Source organism: Natrix helvetica (assembly GCF_964273705.1).
Source record: "Natrix helvetica genome assembly, chromosome: 1".
NCBI lineage: Eukaryota > Metazoa > Chordata > Lepidosauria > Squamata > Natricidae > Natrix > Natrix helvetica.
Window position 1 is genome coordinate 46,270,018 of NC_138548.1, and position 17,071 is coordinate 46,287,088.

The window sequence follows — 17,071 nt, forward strand, 5'->3', positions numbered from 1 at the left end:
GTCACACGTTATGTGTGAGCGGAGACAGGTCGGGCTTAGCGAAATAATTAGGAGTAAGCAAACTATGGATTTACCTGGGGGGGGGGGTTGAAATCTGTTTCCATGAAAAGCCATAGTTGGCTTAGCTGTGGTTTGTTGACTAAATTGCATTCATACAAATTCATGCCTAATTAAAGAATAAGACGTGTGCAATCTGTGGATTCAGGAGTAAAGCAGTATGATTCTAATAAAAGAGAAATATTTGTACCTCAGGGTTGATATGAGGGGTCCTTGGTGCTCCCTGAAGTTGCTTGCGTTTCATTACCCAAGCTAGGTAACATCAGTGCTAGTGACGCCACACTCCTTACTAGCACTGATGATGTTACCTAGTTTGGGTAATGAAACCTCTGCAAGAAAACAAGCAAGCTCAAAGAGCACCAAAGACCCCTCATAATATGATTCTTCTGCAAACAGGCATGTTTGACCAATCTTGGCAATCCAGTTTCTGTTCTTGGGAATTTAAATCAATAGTAAGCAAAATAAAGTGTTTGGACATTAGGATGGTTTTGTGAAAGTCTCTGTGTTTGGGAGTACATAAAACACAGCTGCCATTGAGTAATATAATCCTAAAGTTGCAGACACAATAACTGGAGCATATTAAATTCCCTTGCATTTATTTCTGCTGTTATTTTCTGAATCTGTCTAAATCCTTCTTAGTGTGATGCTCTAAATTGTACACAATAATTCAGCATGCGATTTGGCCAACACAGAATGAAAGGGAACACTTCCTTCCTGTGATTTGAAAAGTATACAAATTGTGCTTGCCTTTTTTGCAGCCACATTGCAACATTCACTCATATATTGTATGCAATTATTTTATCTTTTCAAAATACTTGCATAAGTTCTATTACCAAGACATCACCATGTCCTCCATCCTATACCTGTAGATTTGATTTATAATTTCTAAGGGAAGAAATGTGCATTTGATTCTGTTAAATATCATTACGTTATTTTCAGGAAGAAAGTATTCAAGCAAGGAATATAATTATGTAATTATACAAAATACTAGATAATTGCAATAGAAAATACCTAACTTTGATGACTAAAAAGCAGAGGCTGACATCTTAATTAGATGCAATACTCTTAAATAATAAATTCTTCCTAGCCAAGTGCAAGGTAGAATGTAGGAAATGACTAAAGAGATTCAAATTAAGCACTCTCTGTTAATTGTGACTGTATACAGAACTCCCTCAAAGGTCATTATGAAAATATTAACAAATATCTATACCTAGTGAGACAGACTGAAGTCCTTGACTTACAACAGTTCATTTAGTGACTGTTTGACGTTACAACATCACTTTAAAAAGTGACTTATGACCATTTTTCACACTTATGACTGTTGCAATATCCTCACGGTCACATGATCAAAATTCAGATGCTTGGCAACTGACTTGTGTTTATGACTTGCAGTATTGTGGGATCATGTGATCCCCTTTTACGACCTTCTGACAAGCAAAGTCAATGTGGAATCCAGATTCACTTAACAACCGTGCTGCTACAGTGATTCACTTAACAATTGTGGCAAGAAACTGGCCGCAATTTCTTAACATAGGACAAAACTCACTTAACAAATGTCTCACTTAGCAACATAAATTTTGGGCTCAATTGTGGTTGTAAGTCAAGGACTATCTGTAATACTTATAAAAGGTAAAGGTTATGTCTGATTCTAGGGGCCAGTGCTCATCTCCCTTTCTTAGCCGAGCGAGCCATCATTGTCCAAAGATGCTTCTGTGGCAGTGGCGTAGCGTGGGGGGTGCAGGGGGCCCCGGCCGCATTGAAAGGAGGCACGCTGGTCATTCTGCATTGAAAGGGGGCACGCTGGTCTCTCTGCATTGAAAGGGGGCATGCTGGTCATTCCGCATTGAAAGGGGGCACGCTGGTCATTCCGCATTGAAAGGGGGCACGCTGGACACTTAGCAGGGCATAGGCAGGATCACTAAACTCAATAAAGTGTTTGAAAATAAACTTGTATTTAGATGCATTTTACTTTAATTACATCAGTATTTTCATAACAAACAATACATGTGCTTAGGGGTAAGGGTTTCTTTAACTAATCTAGTGGAAGAGACTCGAGTGCTAAAATCCACGGGTTAGGGGGCGCAAATTACTTGCCTTGCCCCGGGTGCTGATAACCCACGCTACGCCACTGGCTGTAAGAGTGGTATATGCTGGAAGTAAAATATGTGAGAATAATTAGAATGCTTAGTGAATGATTTAACACTGATCAGAGAACACGACAAGAAAGCATGATGTACCACTGGTTGTTTAAGGCATTTATGATTGAGTGTAAAGATACACATATAAGGGATACTTACATTTCAGGTCTGGTGGTGGGGAATGTCAACATATGTATAGTTTTATATGAAATTGATCTTGTTTTGGAGCTGTGAATCCAAATGATTTGCAGTGAAGGTTCATTTGCAAGTTACATATACATCATAAAAATGATAGCAAGAAGATCATGGTGACCAGAATTGGATACCAAAAAGATGTTGAAATTTAGGAAGAGTGCAGAAAAGAGCAACAAAGATGCTGGAAGGTCTGGAAGCTAAACCATATGATGAACAATTGAGGGAACTAGATATGTCTAGTTTAATGAAGAGAAGGACTGGGGCTGACATGCTAGCAGTCTTCCAGTACTTGAGGACCTGTTATAAAGAAGAAGCAACTTATTCTCCAAAGCACCCAAGGACAAGAAGTAGTGGGTTGAAGATCATTTAAAGAGAGATCCAACCTAGAAATAAGGATAAATGTCCTAATAGTGAGAACAATTAATCAATTTGCTCTGAAAGTTGTGGGTGCCTCATCACTGGAGTTTTCAAGAAGAGACTAGAAAACAATTTGTCCAGAATGGACAGGAAACTGGACCACAAGACCTCCAAAGTGCCTTCCAACCCTATTATTCTATGTTCTATGACAGGGGTGTCCAAAGTTGGCAACCTTAAGACTTGTGGACTTCAATTCCCAGAATTCCCCAGCCAGCAGAGCTGGCTGGGGAATTCTGGGAGTTGAAGTCCACAAGTCTTAAAGTTGCCAACTTTGGACACCCCTGTTCTATGAAGAATGTATGTACCTTGGTGTAATGTTTATTATTACAGATAAAATGAATGGAGATATTTTAAGATGTGAAAATGCTGGTGGAAAGATATGTTACCAGGAATGAATGTTGAGATGAACGGAATAGATTGTGAAAATGTCAAAATTTGCAGAAATGGCAAGAAATTTCAGAGAAAAAAAACCAAAACTTTTCTGAACGACTGGAAACTTTACATGGACTTTTTGCTGGAAGTATAAAGAAATTAAATGATGATTTATGGATTTGAAGATTAAGACAGACTTGGATTACATGAGGGGCTGAAGGGATTTAGCATCTAAGAGGGAGGAGGAATAATAAGATTGCAATTATCTCTTGAAAAGGTTAAAAGTCACATATATATTTAATCTTTCTTTCTCTCTATCTGTCTTGTCTCTTATTCTATGCAAAAATCCTTAATCAATATTTTAAAAAACAGAATGAATATTGAGATATGCAATTGTGTCTATACACAAGAACACCCCTCTGCCCATTTTGTTATATGAAAGTGAGAGTTGTATATGTATTATGAGAAAAATCAAGCAAGCCAAGTGTAGTAGGAATGGGTCCCAAAGGTGTTTTTCAAAAGGCAACTGGATTTTTGCAGAATTTGTAATTCTTCTGAGGTGACCAGAAGTAAAAGAAAGCAGGATAGTGTCTTCTTACAAGCTCAGTTTGTACCATGCAGTCCATGGTGCTCTCTAGGCGTGGTTGTTTTCTTGCAGGTGACAAGGCAATACCATTATCATCATGCTAGCACTGATGATGTTACCTAGTTGGGTAATGAAATGTCTGCAAGAAAACAATCAAGCTCAGACAGTTCCTGAGCTACAAATATTCTTTCTATTGGTGTCAGTTTGTACCTTTCAGAGATTCAAAGATTAAGTATGACGGAGTTGGAACTGATGAATTAAAATGTAATTACTCTGGTTGCTCCTCAGATAGTTATAATGGTGTTGCATTTAAATTTCTCTTCCTGTGCCTTAACCAAGCCTACAGTCCTGACCAAAGGAAGACAAAACAACTGTGTGATCACTGTAAAAGCAGCAGCGATGCAGAGAAGCAGGGAAAGAAAGCTTGTGGCAAACATTTGAAACTCAGGCCATCCGTTTTGTCTGACCACAGCAGTTTCCACATTGTCTGGCGAGATACTTACATGATACCTTTTATTTCACAGTAGAAACAAACTTGCTTTTTAAAAAATGGCTGTTTGTCATAGGTTGGGTTCTCTGTCTGCAGCAAAGTCCTCAGGGAGGATTTCTCTTACCTAATGTTGGCCCTGTAGACTATTTCAAGCATAATAGATTAAGATGGCTAATTATTGCCCGTTCTTAATAAACAATAGACATCGCAGAGCATTTGCTCTGGCTCAATTCAACAAACCCTCACCCCTGCGCATGCACCCACCCCACCCCCACGCATGTGCATGCACCCTGCTCCATGCATGCGCCCCCCACACGAGTGGATGCACCCCCCGCACGCCCACGCTCCCTGTGCATATGTGGCAGAGAACCAAAGACCAGCTGGCCAGCGAGAGGCGCACACCCATACGGGGTGGAGCTGAACTGGGGCAATGGCTTGCATGCCCACAGAGAGGGCGCTGCATGCCACCTCTGGCACACGTGTCATAGGTCCCCAACCTTTCTGGCACTAGGGATCAATTTCAGGGGGAAAATTGTCTTTCATGGATGCAGGGGGGGGGGGATGTTTCACATGCAAACTAGATCCCGCAGGTGCACAGATGAAGCTTCACTTGGACCATGGATCAGGACCAATCTGCGGCCTGGGGGTTGGGGACCCTTGCCATAGAGGGTATTCAGCATGTCCAGTCCATTTCTAATTGAATCTGCCTGAAATATTAATTCAGCCTCTCTCATAATGGAATTCCCAGGGAGAGCAACCAACAACGAATGGTATGTCTCCTATCTTTTACCAGACCATAAAACACGATCATTCATAAAATAGCCAAATTCTGCTAGTAGAGTGAGGCAATAAGTATTGTTCATAAAAAGGCATTTCTTTGATACCTTCACTTTTGTCTCTTCTCCTCTTTTCCTTCCTTCCTTCCTTCCTCACTAACTTATTTAACTTTTTTAATTCGTTTTTTTAAATGTATATTTTACCAATTTTATGTGTGTATGTGTATATATATATATACACACACACACACAAACACACACACACACAAAAAGATTACAATAAATGTTATTATATCACACCATTCCAAGAAATCAAGACTTTTTGCTAACATTTGAGGGCTATAGTGGTCTTTCAGTAAAAGCCAAATGACCAAAAATACAGGATGTTGGGAGAAGGGGTTTCCTTCTTTTTCTCTCTCTTTAACTGTTGTGTCATTAACAGTTTGCCACTGTGAAAATAATTCCCGTAATACAGGGGCGTCAACCTCAAGGCCCGGGGGCCGGATCAGATTCATGGGGTGCTTAGATCTGGCCCATGGGGCTGCCCTGGAAACAGCAAAGGACCGGCCAATGGTGCCTCTGCCAGTGAAACAGGAGCTCGGGAGGGTGGTGGGTGGCCCCCCCGAGCTCCATTTTCACTGGCAGAGAGTTGCAGGAGGCCATCACAGCCGAAAACGGAGCATGCGAGGGTCGTAGGGAGTCCAATTGGTGTTCGTGCACGCGATAGCGCCAGAAACCAGAAGAACAGCTCCCTGGCACGTATGCACATGCCGGGAAGCTGAGCTTCCAGTTCCTGGCATGTGCTTGCATTCTGGACAGCTAGTCTTTGAGCATGCATGTGCGCCAGAAACTGAAGACCAGGTGACCGGCATGCATGCACATGCCAGAAACCAGAAGCTCACCTTCCCAGCGTGTACATGCACGCTGGGGAGCTGCTGTTCCGGTGCATGCACAGACGCACTTCCATTTCGGCACTCGGTGCCAAAAGATTCACCAACACTGCTATAAGCCATGAACTAATGATCTAGATCAGAACACTACCAATAGCTATTTTAGGCATGTCTGGGGAGGAATATTTAGCATAATTTTCTTTCCTTTTCACTTAGATTGCAAAGCAGTTTTTCACTTCCATGCAACTATTTGGGGGGAGCAAGGTTCAAGTGAGCTACATGACTCTCTCCCAAATATTTCTGAAATGTTTTTGATGGTCACATCTAATCAAAGGGGAGGACATTGTGGTATCTTGGATGCTGCTGATATACAGCTGCAAGCAATCTATGTCTGCTCTAGAAAGTGTACATTGTTGGTGTGACTACAACATCAAATCAGACACAGAAGCACCTAAGTTGACAGTTCCTACTGTTGATAAGGAAACAACTGAGAATGCCTACAGTAGCTGTCACTGTTGCCGTTAATGAAAATAGCTTTTCCGTCTGTAAAATATGATTCACATAAAGCCAACAGAGATGAAAATTGGTGGAACATTCAAAGAGTTTCCTACAAATTTCACACTTTTGTCATTTGGGGCTTCCTGAGCATTGACTAATGGGAGTTTATGTATGAAAGTCACAGTGGAGAAGAGTTGTAGGTAGAGATCTAACAAAATACTCAGCAGCTCCAATGCTAACAGTGATAGGGATTGAAATTCTGATGATTTAAGTTGTACTTCCTAAACTTAGAAAACTGCCTATGTTTGTATTTGCCTTGATTAGGATGGGATCCATAAATCATCGTACTTGAAAAATTGACACATCCTATAATACTTTACATGCATTCGTAGAAAAATAAACTCTGGCCAGGTAATTTTAAATAAAAAAACTCATATTACAACTCTGCTTGGACAGAGGTCATGGAACAGAAAGAAATGCATGTGAGTAATCTATGGTTCCAAAATATTGTCTCAGAGTTCTTGAAAAAAAAACTTCTGGAGACATTTTTGGTTTAGAGAAGTCCATGCATTTCTATAGATGCAATTCTCTATGCAAAATTGTATTCGTTTTTCTATTCTGGCACTGCTTTGATTTAAATTTATGTGCTGGTTTTTGTAGTTTGTAGTGGATAATGTTAAAGTATAAAACAAAAAGATATTGAAGAGGCCCTTAGACAAATATGTTTGTTTCTCTAACCACTGAATAACCTTCACATGAAAAGTATTAGGAGGAATAACTACTAATCAGAAGGGAAAGATTTCCTAATGATAATTCCCTCACCCTGTCACATTTGTGTACCCCACAAGGTTTTGTCTCCCCATCTTTTGCATCCTTAAAGGAGAGAAGTGAAGCAAAGTCAAATATCATTTATCCCAATATATAAAATTATCTCATTATCACTTATGGTCAGACTTGGAAAACTAATATGAATGGGCAAAAAAGAAACTATGGGATAGACATACCGACTCTGACAAAATATATTCCTGTGTTTGCTGCCAAAGTAATTCTCGGTGAGTCATTGCAAAATTGTTCATAGATAATACTTAAACTGATATTCAACATGTTGCATACTTGATATGTACCCTAACCTAAAACCTTCCAGAGGTGCCAAATTCCTCAATCAATAGAGAGTTGCCATGTACACATCTGGAGGGCCACTGCAGGGTTGTGGAAGTCAACTGTACTCTAAGACTACTCTGAAGTTGGCACACGATAAAATTACCTAATCTTTTTCTCAATCATTAGCCAAATCTTGGCAGGATCGATGCTTAACTAATAATTTCCTTAAAATATTCAAATTTGTTCAGAAGCAAGAATTAAAATTAAAAGATAATTATGCACACTTTGCAGCAACTTTCCTGGCTCCAATTATGCTGTGCATGATTTTGTTTGCTTCTTATTTCCTTCTCTTTATTTCCTTCCATCATCCTGTTACTGTCCTCAGAGGAGATAGGACTGCCGAGCCCAGAGGCACAGGGCTAGGGGTGGTCCAAAAACGTCAAAGCAGAACTATTGTAAATAAGGGGTAGGGGTTCCTCAGTGCCATGGGTGCCATCTTTTTTTTCTTTATTCCCTTGTGGAGACCCTTAGTTGAGTACAGCTGGATTTCCAAACACATTGAAAGAGCTATAACTCCATGATGGATTGCAATCTCACGATGGAACATAGACACCGGCCTTCAAAAAGGCAGAGTGGAGAAAAAATGTCACAAAGCTGTGTCTGGAGAAAAAATGAATACTAGGTTAAAATCTCTTCAGAAATACTGGCTGGGGAATAGGTGGTGTGCTTCTGAGTCAGATGTCAGGTTGCTAGGAGAAAAGGTTCATATAGACTGAACCTTGCAATTTATATCACAGTTGATAAAACATACTTATTAAAAAGCAATTCCCAGTGAGTGCTTAATTTTTTTGGGGGGGGGGAGGGGGAGAGATCTGCTTAGAAAATGCTACATATGGCCTAAACATTATTCTTTGGTTGTACCAAAAAAAGGCAGTTTGATTTGAGTCATTTACATTGCTAGGGTAATTCTATACAAAGCAAGAAAACAATTATATACACAATATATATGATAACATAATGTATATAATTAATTTATAAATACATTGTATGATGATAGGCAGGCAGGCAGATATGTGTTGCAATTTCATCTTGACAATTATGCCATTTTGCCAATTCCCTGTAAAATTGTGTCCCCCTAATTCTGCTTTATGATAAAGATTGAATTGCCAGATGTAACTGAGAGCAGCCATTGAAATATTACAAATATGCATGTGCTCCCAATCTTTCTCTGTCAGTTCAGATCTATCTCTTATGTACTTTGTTATGCTCTCTGGAAATATTTGTATAGGAAATAGCTTTTAAGAGTATGTAAAACATATATTTGTAGTGGCTGGTACTCTATACTGTTCTACAAAGTGCACTTATAAATAGTGATGTCATCTTCTCGGGATTGTTTTTACTGTAATGTATTAGAAAATAATATTACATTTGAGTTTCACTCTCAGATGCATGGATTACATTAAGCATAGAGATTGAAAGTTCTCCATTTCCATATGTAATTCTCCCATATAAAGAATCCTAAAATTGCTGGGTATCCTGTCCTTCCTTGCAAATTATTTATATAAATACTCTCCCAATTGTACTTTACTTCACTGAAGTTATTCTACAGTCTAATCTAAATTCATGAGCTTAAAATCTAAATTCATGAGCTTAAAATTACACAACCTGCATACAATATTATAGCTTTAACTACCAAGGAATTTTGAGATGATGACTCTGCCAGAACATTTGGGATTTATTTTACTGTTGTATTTTTTTTCCTCCTTATCAGTCCAGTTTTGCTCACCAAAGCTATAGTTTCTTGAGATGTTTGTGGACTTAATTACTTCATAGAATCCAGTTGCCATGTGGATTTCACATTTCAATTTATTGTAAACACATCTCTGTGAAGTTGGAAAAAATGCCTTCTAAATTCAAGAGAGATTGTGGTCTGCTCACTTGCAGCTCCATTCTTCTACCAGCAAGTCCTCCCTTCTTTTCAGAAGCTGCTATATAATACATCTGCACAGCAATAAGAAACATTGCATTTGCTAGTAATTAACAATCAATTAGCCTGTGCATAAAGCAATGTAGGAAGAAATATAAGTAATGCGATTTTGCCTACATATAAGCTAATTTTGTTATGCTGTTTTTCTAAGGTATTGTTATTCTAAGGTTTTGAATATACAGGCAGAGAAGGAGCAAGCTCATAAGCAGCAATACATCCACTAACTTTTCACTTTGCATCTATGAAACTTTCTGACGCCAATTGTTAGATCAGGTGAATGGATGAGGCAGGCTCAGGCTAACATTAACAACAGCTCTTTATTAGTCAACACTATGTACAATCCAGCAAAGACTCTGTCTGGCAGCAGCTCTTTTATAGGGAGCTGTCAGATGTCTTAACCAATCACCTTTGAGTATTTTCCCGTCGGATCAGAGAACCTTGGTGGAAACTACCATACTGTTTATCAGTACGTAACACCAATTATCTTCATCTTTTAAAACAATCTTTTAACTAAAAAATGAATGGCAAGCTGAAAGACATTTCAGGCATTAATAGGAAATGAAGATATGGTTTGTTTCAAATGAACCCACCTGCCAAGAGAAAGAAGGTATGCATTCAATGCCAAGGGGCATCTGTTTTGTGACTGGCCATGCCCAGCATTGACAAAACTTTGTGAAGCCCATCCAGTCATGGCTGCCAACAATATGCTCTCCATGTTCTAAATGTGTCCAAACATGAAGTATCTCAGATGCAGACAGTAGCTTCTAGTACTGTTGGCTTGCCAAAACTAGAGTTTCATGGATTCAAAGAAAGTGAAGAGAATCGAAATAAATCTGCAACTAAGTCCAATCCATTGCTAGAATGGCTATCTATTTTCTGTTCAGAAACGTACAGAGGAGAAATCCATAACTTGATCCTAATGACTTTTACTATCTCAAAGTTCTTTTTCATATTCAGACTAAATGTTCTTTGTTTTATGGTTAATATTATAGGAAACCTTTCCGCTGGAGATATCCTTCTAATAAGCACATAAACCAAGTTGTGTTATAAGGAATATATATATATATATATATATATATATATATATATATATATATATATATATATATATATATATATATATATATATATATATATATATATATATATATATATATATATATATATATATATATATATATATATATATATATATATATATATATATATATATATATATATATATATATATATATATATATATATATATATATATATATATATATATATATATATATATATATATATATATATATATATCAGTTGAATAATCTCCCTGAAACCGCCCCCCAAAAGCTGAATCATCTGCTTGAATCCCTCCCCCCCAAACAATCAGTATTAATACACTAACCCCAAGGAGCACAGGAGGCAAAAGTGATATGTGCATTTTAGAACAATCAAACTATTGATTTTTTTACTTGAACCAACTTTTCCAACTAGCGCTGGAAAGTATGCATAGTTGCACAAATTCTTTGTTTTACCCATTCCATTTTATTGATTTGTATATACATTCAGTTTACTAAAAAGACTCTCTTAGACATTTAGAAGCATTTGTAAAAAACAGGCTAGTGGTTATAGTGCTTTTATTAGGGTTAGCTGATAAGCTTGTGATTATGAGCATCATTTCCCCATTCAACCTGAATCCCTCTCCCAATACTTAACATCCCTGGTTTCTCCAAAGCTTACCACATTAAGTGGAACCATGTGTTTATTTATATATGTCCAATTTAGAAACTGCCCATCTCCTTCACAAAGCAATTCTGGGCGGGGTACAAATAAAATCAAAAGCATTTGTTTCCAAAGTCAAAAATTTGCCATAGCTTTATTTGTCTTCACCCTGGACCACACCAATGGGATATGTAGTATTTGTCCACAGTCTTAAAGTCTGCATATTCAGTGGCAAGCTATTTAGATCATATTTTTAGTAATGCGTCTTTATTAGGTCCAAGTAATAGCAGCTTGGGGTGCAGAAAAGTTTTTCTGACAACGCAGGGCCAAAATAATGGGAAAACCTCATTTGGATCCCAAGCAGAGGTTGGCTACAGATGAACACCAAGTTACAGACAAAAGTGTCATGTGCACGTTTTGTCATTTTTGTCATTTTCCAGCCGCTTCTGGTGAAATGATGGGAAAAATAAAGCCCCCACCCCACCCCACCCGGATTCACGAGTATGTTTTGCTTTAATTCCAGACATCGACCATGAGGGTATAAAAATAACTCCTTCACCTCCCTTCGCCTTCATTTCCTCTCCATTGTAATGCTCCACACACCCTTCCCCCTCCCCGCCCCCCAACTGCAGTTGTGTTAAATCGGCACTCCGCTGAGGAAAAGGCTGTGAATGTTGTCTTGGAAGTTGCATTTCTGGCGTCTCTACATAAAACCAGCCAGCGCTCATTCAAGAGAGACAAATTCTTGAACAGGCAGCCTGAGGCCGAGGGGAGGGGAGGGGAGGGGTGGGGAGACAGAAGCACCTTCCCTTTGGAGGGAGGGGAGGTAAAGAAAGTATCGCTCTTAAGGTTTCAGGACTCACCCTCTTCCCTGGTTTCCCATCGATGTTTTCATCACCGCAGCCAGAATCTGGGACTTCTCCTTTCAGAATCCTTGTAAGTTTTCCTTGTGGAGAAAGTTATACCTTGGCATTTCCGTCAAAACTTTCACGCCTCTTGACCGCCCCCGCTCTCCCCCCTCCCCCAACCCCGGATTAAAAAAGAAGAAGAATTGCAGATGATGGGTTCGGTGCAATAGAAAGGGAAGCTTTTCCTCACTGCTCTTTCAATTGACTCCCAAACGCTCTGAAAAAGAGCATGATCTTTCTCTTCTACTTCCTGTATTTGTGTGAACAGGGGCCGTCAGGAAGAGGCTGTCCTTGGTGGTCAAGGGTGATTTGTTTTCTTTCCTCTACTTTTTTTTTAAAAGCAGGCCCATTTTTAGTCATAAACTTTAACTCTGATGGTTAAAGGCAAAAGGCCCGTGATGATTAGCTCTGTACCTGCTTTTTCTTTTAAGTCAGAGGACTCCATGAGTTCATCTGGCTTGCAGGTACATTATTGGAAGAGAGGCACTGACTAGCTACAGTAAGTCCCGTAAAGGGTTTTCTACAGCAGAGCAATAACCATCTGCAAATTCCTGAGCCGTGTATGCAAGGGTGTAACTGGAACCAGATGGAGTCTGGAAACCTTCATGTTGTTTACGTAGGACCTGTGAGAATGAAGCTCTTAATGCTGGGATGCCACTTTTCCAATGATGTTGCATCAAAATATCTGGGCTTGCTATTGCATGATGAACTAGTATACCATTAGCAAAAGTCCTGATCTGCAGCCAACTAGTGCTTTTCTTTGGAATTGTTCTGAAAGTGTTACACAACCTGGATGGCAGAGAAGGATGACCCACTCTCATGTGCCAAAGCCACTTGCCCTTCCCCATCCCTATAAAGCTTTTTGAAGTCAAGTGTGATCATCTTCATGACCACTGACGTTGAAACATTATTCAGTGGAGCAGTAGAAAAGAGCAAAGAACAGCATTCACCAGTGGTGGGATTCAGAAATTTTTACTACAGGTTCTGTGGGCATGGTTGGTGGGTGTGGCTTGGCTTGGTGGGCGCGGCAGGGGAAGGAAAAGTAAAATCTCCATTCCCATCCCACTCCTAGGGGAAGGTTACTGCAAAATCCCCATCAGTTGGGACTCGGGAAGCAGAGAATAGATGGAGGTGGGGTCAATCCGAGGTGATATTTACCAGTTCTCCACAACTGGTCAGAACCTGCTGAATACCATCTCTGGCATTCATCTATTCCCATCCTGAACCACAGCCAGTCCCAATATCTCATTCCCCAACTCACACAAACGGGAAAGCAATATAGTCTTATGACTATATTATAGTCAATAGAATATAGTCTATTGGATTCTCACTGAGGGCCTGGTGCTCTTCTTTAGTTGCAATTTAGCTCAAGGCTTGCTCCCATAAAGGCTTGTATGCGATCCTGCCAATTAAAGTACTGACTAAAATTGGCCTCTTGAGATTATTCTTAGTAATCTTAGTTGATAATTCCAAGAATTATTCTCAAACATGAATTATTATGGCTTGCCATATTTGATGATGTCAAGGACTGAGAGAGTCATCCTAGAGATTAAGCAGCAGGTCCTTGGCCTGAAACTACAGAACAATAGGAGCAAAGTTCCTTATTAGAAATACAGGCTATATGTTGAATCTTACTAATTGCTTTTGTACTTTTGTCATTTAAATTGCACTTAAATGAGATTTTTTATTAGCCAAAGTCAACATTGATGGCAGTAAGAACCCTGTTTGGAAGATGGGACCAAGCAAAAATTCCCACCAATAGATCAGCAACCCTATCCCACCCCTAAACTCTCTGGAGTTTCAGAATTTCAAACATAAAGATACTCTTCAGTGCCATTTAAAATATCCCGCAACAGTACCAGAAATAAATTGAATTAGATAAAGGTGGAGGCTCACACAAATATAATGATAAGGCTGCGAGGAAGAAAAAACTCTGTGAAGAAGTAACTCTAGACTTTCTTTCACATGATAATTTGATTCCCATAACCATCATCTTGCTATAGCTGTATCTCACACAATCAAATGTAAAATGAAATATCTTTTTTCTCTCTTGTTCCTCCTGAGTATCTCCATTACCCCCAACTTGATTAGATTTATAGAGCATGCTAAGGCTAAAAGGTGGTTTGCTAGTTCGTGTTTCACTGGATCCTTGAACCCAATCAACTTTTAGTTGATTGCTGACTGCACTTAAGTGCGTGCTTTGTGCATTCAGTAAAATAGTGTAACCAAGATTTAGAATGCTAAATATTAAGAGAATCGCTATCTGATATGAATATTTTAGAGGGGAAAAATACTTCATGATCCCAACAGGACTTTACAAACAACAATTAAACCAGTTAAATGGGCTACTTTGGGGAGAACTGCCTGAGAAAAAGACCCACCTGCAATTATGCAGTTTGTGGATGGCTATCAGATCAGGAGGATCAACACAATAAATTCTCTAAATCCATCTCTCCATTCTTTGCTGCACGTAACACCTTCCAGGTTAGCTAAGAACAGGTCAGTGAAAAACAGCTGTGGTCAAGGACAATTTGAAAACATGCAAGTAAATAAAATAAACCACAGATCATGCCACATCTTTCGCTGTGGTTCCCTTATTGTATCTTGTAACAACATCCTCATTCTGGAAGGCTCACAAAGGCACAGTTTAATCTTCTGCTAAATGATTCAGAGCACAGTTGAACCAATTGTAGAGACCTATATCTCCATGAAATCTACCACTTTTCACTGTTAACACTTGCAGGACAAATTTCATTATATACTTGACCAAGCCAGTTTTTCCAGTTCTTTCAACACACTTTGTGCAGTGAGACAAGTTCGGTGATTCTTCATCTCCACAGCTGAGGAAATTACTCATCTCTAGCTGTTCCTGTTTTCTGTTGTCCAGAAAAAATGTTCCCCTCTTCTTGTGACACAAGTTTGCCCTTGGATTCAATATAATACTCTTCATCATTGTGATTACCATTGCAGTTAGGGGCAGGCATCTGTTGCCCGTTTTAGGCTGGCAGTTTCTTACTTGGGATTATCTTTCTAGAGTGGTGGCCCTGTTTAAAAACAAGATTAATGCTTTTTTGAGAACGCACTACTGGGCGTTACTGTACAGCTGTGCTGTACATAACCCAGTTTAAACCAGGAAAGAGAACCAGGTTTTGAAAGCTAATTATTGATGCTTCTGTCACTATTTGTGTGTGTGTGTGTGTGTGTGTATGTGGGGGAAATTATAAGTTTTCCAATACTTCTACCATTGTGTGTGAGTGTGTGTTTCACATACCCATCGCTTGGTTTTTTTTGTTATTGCATTTGTATTTTTCCTACCCTCAGTTAGGGCAGCAAATTCAGGGCAGCATAATTATTCTTGAAGAGATGCACTTTAATGTGGGTACTGGTTCTGTACTGCAGAGGTTCCCAACCCCCTGGTCCATGGACCGACACTGGGCTCCGGCATGCCAGCAACCAGGCTGCACATATAAGTGAAGCCCCATCTATGGGATGCAGGCAGCACATGAAACTACGCCTCCTTGGGTCCACAGAAAAACCTTTCTCCATGGAACTGGCCTCTGATGCCCAAAATGTTGGGGGCTGACAGTATCCACACAGAGCATTTCAGATTATAATTCAAAGTCCCAAGCAATATTCAGAAAAACAATTTGATGGCCTGTTCTGCAAATGTTGTTAAACTATATATTTGTTTGTTTGGGGCTTAATACAATGGCCACCTTTTCTTTAATTTGTTCTTTAAATGTTATTGGTGATCTACTCTAGAGCCTCTTCTTCAGCATAACAGAGTTCCCCAGAGCATCATGGCATTCCTTCTAATATTCACCTGATTTTCCTTTCTTTTATTTTCAGCTTCCTTTGCTTTTGACAAAGAGCAGGTTCTCCCATGTCATTTCTCAGAGAAGCTTTACCTGACTCTTGGAAGGTAAAGAGAAGCAACAAGCAGTTAAGGATGGACAGAGGCATGCAGAGGAACTGTCTTCATGCTGCTGCCCTCCTAATTCTGTGCCAGGCTCAGTTGCCTATCCAGAACCCATTGGTTCACAATGGTGAGTGGAAGATGCTGTGTGTTTGTGTATGTGTGTGTGTAGCCCTCTCTGATATACTTGCACTGTAATGGGTAATGAATGAGGATTTCTTCTTATCTGCCGTAAAAATTCTAGTCCAGCTGGGCCATAAATCTTTGCCAAGTCCAGCCGAGAAGCTGAACTAAGACTTCTATGTCTGGAGATCAGTGATTTTCTGCCAAGCCCCGAGGCGAAACTGACAAAGGGGGTGTGTGGATTGGCAGGGCTATCCTTTATTTAATGTAGCTCTGTGCTAGCCAGTGAGTTGATACGATTGAGGGTATATATATCAGGAAGGTACATTCACCGGCTAGCACAGATAAATCAGGCCAAAGGGGCCATTCTCCAAATCAGCATTTTACTACAGGGCAAGTTTTGCAGCGTTCTTCTAGATACATTTTTTTTAATAGCTCAGATTCTGTAACTTCTGAATAACTTTTAGGATCTCTGTTTGCAGGCATTCATTTACAGTATTAATCTAAAATGGTGGTGTGGACTCTCTTAATTCTGGTAACGCCTTACCTTAAAGCAGTCTTGACTCTACCGAAGTAAAGGCTATCCTAAGTAGCAAGAGTTCAGATTCTTGAATTCCTGCCTACAGTATAAAGATTCCCCTTGGATTTGCTCTCATGGTTGCCCTGAGAGCCTTTTCCAGGCTGAGGCCATTTAGAAGAGGTAGGCCATACTTCTGATAATTCTTAGCTATGAGGATGATGATGATGATGTAACTGGTGATGAAATTAATGTTCTCCTTGAAATAATGTCAGCTTGCGAAAAAAATAATGAGGCACCTTACTTCTGAATATAGGACACTAAACAATTCAGTGATTTTTCCAAATATCTGAGTATACTTTTCAAAAAAAATGACACCACTTTCCTGTTGTT

The 17,071-nt window shown here is 39.4% G+C and overlaps 1 protein-coding gene across 2 annotated transcripts in view; it reads right to left on the bottom strand.

The window, feature by feature from the left end:
* RIN3 (Ras and Rab interactor 3) overlaps window positions 1-12,397 on the bottom strand; it is a 95,318-nt gene extending 82,921 nt beyond the window's left edge. Inside the window, exons 1-2 of one of the 2 annotated variants that reach the window (XM_081934761.1) lie at window positions 12,313-12,397; window positions 12,078-12,160 (exon numbers count right to left, since the gene is read on the bottom strand). In XM_081934761.1, the coding sequence (XP_081790887.1) occupies window positions 12,078-12,109 (32 nt within the window). In that variant the 5' untranslated portion in view covers window positions 12,110-12,160; window positions 12,313-12,397. Of the gene's footprint in view, window positions 1-12,077; window positions 12,239-12,312 lie in introns of those variants that run through there. The other variant, XM_081934760.1, reaches the window with a different exon arrangement.
* Window positions 12,398-17,071: the final 4,674 nt, after the last annotated feature.